Raw genomic sequence first — 9,965 nt, forward strand, 5'->3', positions numbered from 1 at the left:
AGTTTCTTTTTTAGAGCAAATCCAGTCTCTTAAAAAATTTTAATCTAAGTTTTCGTCGTATGTTTCAAGGGAACCCGATCATGACGCTCAATGTTGCAGAAACGTCGGAACCCCCTCTGTGCACTTTCGAAACTACCGTTGTTTCGGTGAAACACTTTTATGGCAACAGCACGCTGTTGACCGTTTCCCTAATCCATGATCACTAAATGGCGTGATTGTTTCCAGCTCGAGGTCCCTGTTCCGCAGTGCAGCCAGCTGTATATTGCTGCCACTGTGGACTTCAAAAATTTCCGTTTCTCTATGTAGCTGTTTAACGAATGAGGAAACTTACGCACGGATTGGTTCCCGCCTCTTGAGGCAATGTAAGGAAGGTTATAATCTTATAGAAAGCGCGACATACTTTTGTACAGTAGATGGACAATAACGGCGTTATAGTCCTCCTGTGGCCGGTAAGAGGCACCAGCGCACCGGTGTATGGGGCTGGCCACTGACATCAAGCCAGACATAAAACCCAGCCGCCAGGCCGCTGCAAGACGCAGCGAATCATGCTGTGCCAAAGTCTCTACCGCACTTACGCCGTACTCCCGTCACCTCATTCTTCACTGGATTGCAAATGGAGTACGGTTAGGACTGCTGTTCTTTCTGTAGTTGACGGATTTGCTTGACTCTTGGGGTGTTCAAATGGCTCTGAGCACTATGCGACTTAACATCTGAGGTCAACAGTCCCCTATAACTTAGAACTACTTAAACCTAAGGACATCACACACATCCATGCCCGAGGCGGGATTCGAACCTGCGACCGTAGCGGTCGCGCGGTTCCAGACTGAAGTGCCTAGAACCGCTCGGTCACACCGGCCGACTCTTGGGGTGTCCTACAATCTACGACGAACGCCGCAGATTGGAATTGTAAACCATCAAGTGATTACAGTCAATGCATACCTTCTATGTAATAGAGAATGTTTTACACTGTAGGGGGATAGTAAAACCAAAAGTTTTATGTAATTTCTGGAACAAATCCTAAGGGCCCATTTCCAGAAGACAATTGCCGATCTGTATTTTATATCTTCTTTACTTTGGCCATCATTCGTAATTTTGCTGCTCAAATAACAAAAGCAGATGTTATTCGACCAATAAGGTATGTGTTAGAAACGTCAAATATAGTGCACCAAGACGGCCGGACCTGGCCCGTAAGGGGCCTCCCGCCCAATGACGCCAAACGCTCATTTCATTTCCAGTACGTACTGCAAGGAAAACTGCCTGTAAGTAGAATCGAATCCATGACGTCACGTATTCGAGATAGAACGCTGTCATCAGTGCTCGAGGGCGTAAGATCAGCAGTGTCAATATTATAATGCGGTCTTCTCAACAGTAGCTGCGAGTTACGTTTTATGCTTTTGGCTGTTATAAATCTAGGTAACGGTCTTTACCTATGGAGGAGATGGTTCGTTTCGGTGAGCGAATTTTTACACTTTCACTTTGTTGGATAGCTAAAACAGTCTATATTTTACTCTCCAGAATCAATTATTTACGCAGCCATACGAATCATTTTGGCTTAAGAATTTTTTGAATTGGTCCATCTGTTCTCGTGATGTTGTGTCCGAGCGTACACGGCTGACCAGACCCAGTTTTTAAAATTTAATTTCAGTTTTCTTGATTTTTGAACCTTTTTCTTGCATTTTTAGATATTCACCGCTTCGATTCCCATATGGGAATAATGCACTGAAGTGACAAAGTCATGGGATGCAATATGGACATACACTCCTGGAAATGGAAAAAAGAACACATTGACACCGGTGTGTCAGACCCACCATACTTGCTCCGGACACTGCGAGAGGGCTGTACAAGCAATGATCACACGCACGGCACAGCGGACACACCAGGAACCGCGGTGTTGGCCGTCGAATGGCGCTAGCTGCGCAGCATTTGTGCACCGCCACCGTCAGTGTCAGCCAGTTTGCCGTGGCATACGGAGCTCCATCGCAGTCTTTAACACTGGTAGCATGCCGCGACAGCGTGGACGTGAACCGTATGTGCAGTTGACGGACTTTGAGCGAGGGCGTATAGTGGGCATGCGGGAGGCCGGGTGGACGTACCGCCGAATTGCTCAACACGTGGGGCGTGAGGTCTCCACAGTACATCGATGTTGTCGCCAGTGGTCGGCGGAAGGTGCACGTGCCCGTCGACCTGGGACCGGACCGCAGCGACGCACGGATGCACGCCAAGACCGTAGGATCCTACGCAGTGCCGTAGGGGACCGCACCGCCACTTCCCAGCAAATTAGGGACACTGTTGCTCCTGGGGTATCGGCGAGGACCATTCGCAACCGTCTCCATGAAGCTGGGCTACGGTCTCGCACACCGTTAGGCCGTCTTCCGCTCACGCCCCAACATCGTGCAGCCCGCCTCCAGTGGTGTCGCGACAGGCGTGAATGGAGGGACGAATGGAGACGTGTCGTCTTCAGCGATGAGAGTCGCTTCTGCCTTGGTGCCAATGATGGTCGTATGCGTGTTTGGCGCCGTGCAGGTGAGCGCCACAATCAGGACTGCATACGACCGAGGCACACAGGGCCAACACCCGGCATCATGGTGTGGGGAGCGATCTCCTACACTGGCCGTACACCACTGGTGATCGTCGAGGGGACACTGAATAGTGCACGGTACATCCAAACCGTCATCGAACCCATCGTTCTACCAGTCCTAGACCGGCAAGGGAACTTGCTGTTCCAACAGGACAATGCACGTCCGCATGTATCCCGTGCCACCCAACGTGCTCTAGAAGGTGTAAGTCAACTACCCTGGCCAGCAAGATCTCCGGATCTGTCCCCCATTGAGCATGTTTGGGACTGGATGAAGCGTCGTCTCACGCGGTCTGCACGTCCAGCACGAACGCTGGTCCAACTGAGGCGCCAGGTGGAAATGGCATGGCAAGCCGTTCCACAGGACTACATCCAGCATCTCTACGATCGTCTCCATGGGAGAATAGCAGCCTGCATTGCTGCGAAAGGTGGATATACACTGTACTAGTGCCGACATTGTGCATGCTCTGTTGCCTGTGTCTATGTGCCTGTGGTTCTGTCAGTGTGATCATGTGATGTATCTGACCCCAGGAATGTGTCAATAAAGTTTCCCCTTCCTGGGACAATGAATTCCCAGTGTTCTTATTTCAATTTCCAGGAGTGTATATAGATCGGGTTAGTATCGCGTACACGATGTATAAAAGGGCAGTGCATTGGCGGGGCTGTCATTTGTACTCAGACGATTGATGTGAAAAGATTTCCGACGTGATTATGGTCACACGACGGGAATTAACAGACTTTGAACGCGGAATGGCAGTTGGAGCTACACGCATGGGACATTCCATTTCGGAAATCGTTAGTATCACGGAAGTGCCGAGAATACCAAATTTCAGGCAATGCCACTCACCACGGACCACACAATGGCCGGCGGCGTTCACTTAACGACCGAGAACAGCATCGTGTACGTAGAATTGTCATTGCTAACAGACACACAACATTGCGTGAAATAACCGCAGAAATCAATGTGGGACGTACGACAAACGTATCCGTTAGGAGAATGCGTCGAAATTTGGCGTTAACGGGCTGTGTCAACAGATGACCGATACGGGTTCCTTTGTTAACGATACGACATCGCATGCAGCGCCCCTCCTGGGCTCCCGACCATGTCGGGTGGAGGCTAGACGACTGGAAAATCGTGACACATGCTTACAAGATACTTTGCCTTGGAAATATACAAGATTTTCAATCCGTGAATAAAGTACAAGTAAGTTATCGATAGATTTGTATTGATTTTTTAATTGAATAAAATTAAGTAAAACATCGTCTTTTGGACGAAAACAGTTAGCTGTGTAAAGATATTTGGCCCGTGTACATTGTTTGTGACACTTAAATTGCTCTAGAACACCTTTCAAAGAACGTACCTGATAGCAGGTCAAGCATTGTTCTCATACAGTCGACGGACAAAGATATGGAAACATAAAAAACACGACACATTACCATGCCTCATAAGGAGTAGGAAAACCGATGGCATCCAAGACAGCGTCCAATCGTCTCGAAATGATAAATACAGATCCTTAATGCTTTTCAAAGGAATCGTACACTACACACGCATCCCCCCCCCCCCATATATATATATATGTGTGTTTCAATCACAATCTGTTTAGTTTTTATTTTGACTTGTATCAGGATTCCCATTTTATATTTTGATCGATTGACCCGTGCCGAAAATTAAGCTGTAGTGTCATTGCAAATGGTACGAACAGCAATTTGATGAAAGACAAGAACACGGTACTGACTTTCCATAGTAACATGTTTTTTATAGTTATTTGTGAACCGGCTTTCTGCGTTATGGCCCACCTTCAGACAATTTTAGACTTAACAATTAGTCTACAAAATATCAGCAAGAGTTAATGGCTGTACAAAGATTGTGTTTCCAGAATTATGTGACCTTTGATGACAATATGTATATATGAAAAAACACTAGCATATTGATATACGCAAGTCAGCTGTGAACAAATAAACTTCATATTACAGTATCATTACACTCAAAGATTTAAAGTAAAGAATGTCAAAACAGTACACAAATTAGTAGAGACTCAGACTAGCAGACTACTACGTCCTGTTAACAAAGTAACAGGTGAATTTGATGGACAAGGAAACGGGGTGTGGTTAGGAGTCGGAAAAGGGGGGAGGGGCGAGGGTGACACTGCTGACTTGTGTACTATTTTGGCCGATATATTCGTATACTTGTAATGTCTTGAGTAGAATCGTAATGTAATACAAGGTTCATTGTACACAGCTTCTTTGAGTATTTCATTATGCTTGAATTATTTTCGTGGATATGTATAGTCGTAAAAAGTCACATAACTTTGGAAAAAAGTCTTTGCACAGCTATAAGCATTCGCTTCTGTGTCGACTAACTCTTTAGTCTAACGTCGCCTGAGGACTGCCTCAAAACCGCAAAACCGGAAAGGCAATTCACTACGAACTATAAGAGGCGATCAAAAAGTTTCCGTTCAATGGTCGTACTGTCCAGAATCGGTATGCAAATCAAGCAAAATCGACGTGAGCATTGAGGCAATCATCCTACCAACGCACCAGGTTGAACATATCAGTTTGGTAAAACACTGTGATCTCCTGCTTGAAGAAGTCCATAACTGTCTTATCTACTGCTTGAAGAAGTCCTTAACTGTTTGCTGTACTTCCTCGTCCGACAGGAATCGTCGACCCTCCAAGGTTTGTTTTAAGGGGCCGAGAGCGCGCTAATCGCTTGGGGTGAAATCAGGACTGTTGAGAGGTACTCAAGTGTCGCTCACTTAAAGCTGGCGTAACTTCTGCGTTACGACATTTGCGATATGGGGACGTGCGTTATCATGAAGCAACAGCACCTCTTGTCGCAGTTTCCATGGTTTTCGACAAACATTCTACCTATACAGATTCTTCAATCTCCGACGGATGTCTACCAGTGTTTGTCCTTGGGCAGCCAAGAAAAGAATAACAGGACGTTGGTCCTTTTTTCATGCAGTTGATTTACCGCTGGCAGACCGTAAAGACATGCATGCCCCACTAAAGCCTTCGCTACTTGTCGATGTTTATCTACCCTCATCGGAGTCGTGCCACGTTGCATGTACGCCGCAGCAACGCCCTCAAACGGTACATTTTTTATCGCCCCTTATATAAAATAAATATTATTGAGGTACACCAATCCTGTGTATTTCCACATGTCTATGTTCCTGCAAGTACCGACGGAATATTTAACAAAAGATTATTTGATTTGTGAGAAATATCGTAATTCCGAAATAGGATTTGGTTGTCGCTTAAGAATGACGTCACAAGCCAGCATACAAAATGAAGCTTCCTCAGCTTAACTGCGGCACTTATGGACAGTTTTCATTGATTTAGACCAGTTACTAGCAGAGTGATGACAGCAACCGTTTCAGACTTATGGTGGCAACACTGACGACGCCACACTGAAGTAAAGCACAGTTTTTGGTTGTTTGTCAACCAACCAACCAAGTCAGCTGAGACATATGAACCTGTGGACCTGCAAATTGGATAATACAGTTCAAGATGAGCGTAAATTCACTGACAGAAAAAAGTCGTAACACCAAACAGGAGTTGTGCATCATAAATGAAAGTTGATTGGGGTGTTTCTACATCTGAAAGATGATGTCTAATCAAATTTTGCGGCAGTCGCATAAAAATGGCGCTAGTAGCGCCACTATGAGGCTGAAAATCATGTTTGCTTTAAATACACGCTGTAATACTCTAGTTACCTTTGATAGTGAACGAGTTGAGTTGATGTAAAGAAAGCCTTTACGGCGACAAAGACGCCGATATCGACAACTCACTGAGTTTGAACGAGGTCGTGTAAAGGGCTACAATAAACTGTTTGTTCCTTCTACAGTACTGTACAAAGACTTGGCAAGTACGTTGCCACTGAAAATTAGTGCTGGCAGCAGTTGTCATGAGAATCCACCGTCGTGAGAAAACCGGACTCCGGACGGCCATGCGGCACTACAGACAGAGAAGACCATCGTGTTCGGCGTATGGTTATGGTGCATCCTACTACATCTGCAGCAGCGGTTTGAGCAGCAGTTCGCACCATAGTGATACAACGAACTCTTGAAAATCGGTTACTTCGAGGACAGCTCCGGGCCAAACGCACTGTAGTGTGCAATCCACTAACCTCGAACCATCGCCAATTTCGACCTCAGTGGTGTCAAGCGAAAACTCACTAGAGGGCAGGGTGGAGCTATGTTGTGTTTTCTGATGAAAGCTGGCTCTGCCTCGGTGCCAGTGATGGCCGTATGTTGGTTAAAAGGAGGTCAGTTGGGGGCTTGCAACCAACCTGTCTGGTTGCTAACTGGATCTACACCTGGAGTTCTGGTCTGGAGTGCAACTTTGTGTGACAGAAGGAGCACTCTCGTGGTTATCCCAGGCAACTTGTCTGCATATATGTACGTAAGTCTGGTGATTCAACTTCTTGTGCTGCCATTCATGAATGGCATTCCAGGGAGTGTTTTCCAGAAGGATAACGCTCACCCACATATAGCTGTTGTAACCCAACAGGGTCTACATAGTGGAGAGATGTTGCCTTGGCCTGCTGTATCACCAGATCTATCTCCAATCGAACACGTACAGAACGTCATCGGACGAGAACTCCAGTGTCATCTACAACCAGCATTAACCGTCCCTGTATTGACCGACCAACTGCAGCAGGAATGGAACTCCATCCCACAAACTGACATCCGGCACCTGTACAACACAACGCATGCACGTTTTCAGTTAATATTCTGGCGGTCACACCGCTTATTAATGTACCAGCATTTCACATTTGCAATGGGTTATCTCGCGCTTACATTAACCTGTGATCTTATACTGGTAAACACTTACGTGTGTTATCTAGAAAAATGTATACCCAACTTTTTCATTACCTGCATTAATCATTTTTTTGTGTTGCGATTTATTTCAATCAGTATCCATCCACAGTTGTTGTGGAATCTGTTGGCTGCTTGCCTTTTAAGTCCAAGACAACGAAATACAGGTAGTGTTACAGTGTAATGTCAAGCGCCGGCAAGTCACTCGTGAACGAGAGAACAGAGAGGGTGTGAGCAAGACGTCAGTCAATTGCACGCTGACTGACCCCTCTCCAGGACGAGCGGGCCGGGGTGGCAGAGCGGTTCTAGGCGCTACAGTCTGGAAGCGCACAACCGCTACGATCGCAGGTTCGAATCCTGCCTAGGGCATGGATGAGTGTGATGTCCTTAGGTTAGTTAGGTTTAAGTAGTTCTAAGTTCTAGGGGACTGATGACCTCAGGAGTCCCATAGTGCTCAGAGCCATTTTTGACTGATCACCTCAGATGTTAAGTCCCATAGTACTCAGAGAGCCAGTTGAACCATTTTTGAAGCCTCCCCAGGACGACAACGCAACAGCAGCGCCCTCTATTCGAAGAGGACATACACGTCGTGCCCATCTGGTCGCGACCCAGTCGAGGAGAAGCTTCAAGACTAGTGACTTGAATAGAAGCGTCAAAGCTCGTTACTTGCTTGTACATTCTATCTAGCTCAGTCTTGGAATTGTTGTCCGCCCCTGGTAGCTGGATGGTCAGCGCGACGGAATGTCAGTACCTAATGGCCCGGGTTCGATTCTCGGCTGGGTCGGAGATTTTCTCCGCTCAGGGACTGGGTGTTGTGTTCTCATTATCATCATCATTTCATCCCTATCGACACGCAAGTCACCGAAGTGGCATCAACTCTAAAGACTTGCACCAGGCGAACGGTCTACCCGACGGGAGGCCCTAGCCATACAGCATTTCCATTTGGAATTGTTATACTGAAGAAACTTGTTTATTGCGGATGTCGCCCTCTGCTTGCGATACATCTATGTAATTCTCAAAGTTAAGTACTGTGGCGTCACCGCCAGACACCACACTTGCTAGGTGGTAGCCTTTAAATCGGCCGCGGTCTGTTAGTATACGTCGGATCCGCGTGTCGCCACTATCAGTGATTGCAGACCGAGCGCCACCACACGGCAGGTCTAGTCTAGAGAGACTCCCTAGCACTCGCCCCAGTTGTACAGCCGACTTTACTAGCGATGGTTCACTGACTACATACGCTCTCATCTGCAGAGACGACAGTTTAGCATAGCCTTCAGCTTCGTCATTTGCTACGACCTAGTAAGGCGCCATATTCAGTTACTATATGTCTTCTGAACAGATAATATTGTGAATCATGTACCGTCAAGAGCGACGTTCATCATTAATGGATTAAAGTTAAGTATCAAACTAGCTACGTCCGCTTTCTGAATTCTAATTCCTCGTCATTTTCCAGACCTCGCGTCACTATAGTTCTTCCCTCCTCACGCCAGCCTGCGTGAGGTAAAACGCGTGCATTTCGGCCTCCACTAGTAACACGGTATTGGCTCTTCTGCCAACACAAGTAATGTCAGTTACATTTTGTAATAAAACTCATTAATACGATTTGCTTGAATTGTTGTCTAGCGATCCGAGGAAGCCGGTTTCATAGATACCCCATATTTGACGACTAGGCAGGATGCAACAGGTAGATCCCAGTCTACAGAAAGCGAAACGGCGTCAGCTGGCAAGAACACGCAGAGTGACGACTGCTGCCCACAGCCACGCTAGTCAGGGCCTCGCGACAGCTGGTGTGCTGCCGGCGCCCGCCTACCTGCTAGCGGCCAGGCGTTCCACGCGCGCATGTTGTCTGCCAGCTTGTCCATGGCGATGCTCTCGTCGCGGTTGAAGGGCGTGGGGATGGGCGGCATGATCCCCGACAGGTCGAGCCGCCTGCTGGCGGCGGTGGCCGCGCCTCTGCTCGCCTGCAACATAGCTGTTCGCGTCACTTTGCGTCGGCACTGTGCTCGGCGTCGACCTTGCAGCCGCGGTTTTACTCGCGCTGCGGCCAAAGATAACGCTACTACACACGCGTTGCGTCACAGATATTAAGCCGGTGACCGCGCGAGTAAACAAACGACTGACGAAGAGGTAGGGGGTACGACATAACACGCGCGAAGTTAGCGGCACATAAAACATTCATCAAGTAATCAGGTTCTACAGGGTGATCTCGAACTACAACCGAATCCACATCTGTGTTCCTTAACCCTCCGTCGCTCGCGCGGATGACACTCGTCATCCACATGACTTTCCCGCTCAATTTTGTCTGACAGGGCAGGATTGAGATCTCGCCATTTTCAGTAACTTTCTGTTAACTCTCCAGCAGTTAGCTCCAATCATTGTTGGCTTTCAGTTTCGAAAGATACGAGGGCAGTTCAATAAGTAATGCAACACATTTTTTTTCTCGGCCAATTTTGGTTGAAAAAACCGGAAATTTCTTGTGGAATATTTTCAAACATTCCCGCTTCGTCTCGTATAGTTTCATTGACTCCCGACAGGTGGCAGCGCTGTACGGAGCTGTTAAAATGGCGTCT

At 47.3% G+C, this 9,965-nt stretch overlaps 1 protein-coding gene across 1 annotated transcript in view; it reads right to left on the bottom strand.

Moving 5' to 3' along the window:
* Positions 1-9,413, bottom strand: part of LOC126251797 (4-hydroxy-2-oxoglutarate aldolase, mitochondrial-like) — a 97,561-nt gene extending 88,148 nt beyond the window's left edge. Inside the window, exon 1 of the mRNA XM_049952432.1 lies at positions 9,206-9,413. Coding sequence (XP_049808389.1) covers positions 9,206-9,365 — 160 coding nt within the window. The 5' untranslated portion in view covers positions 9,366-9,413. The remainder of the gene's footprint in view (positions 1-9,205) is intronic.
* Positions 9,414-9,965: the final 552 nt, after the last annotated feature.

This window comes from Schistocerca nitens, chromosome 4 (genome assembly GCF_023898315.1).
Source record: "Schistocerca nitens isolate TAMUIC-IGC-003100 chromosome 4, iqSchNite1.1, whole genome shotgun sequence".
Classification (NCBI taxonomy): domain Eukaryota; kingdom Metazoa; phylum Arthropoda; class Insecta; order Orthoptera; family Acrididae; genus Schistocerca; species Schistocerca nitens.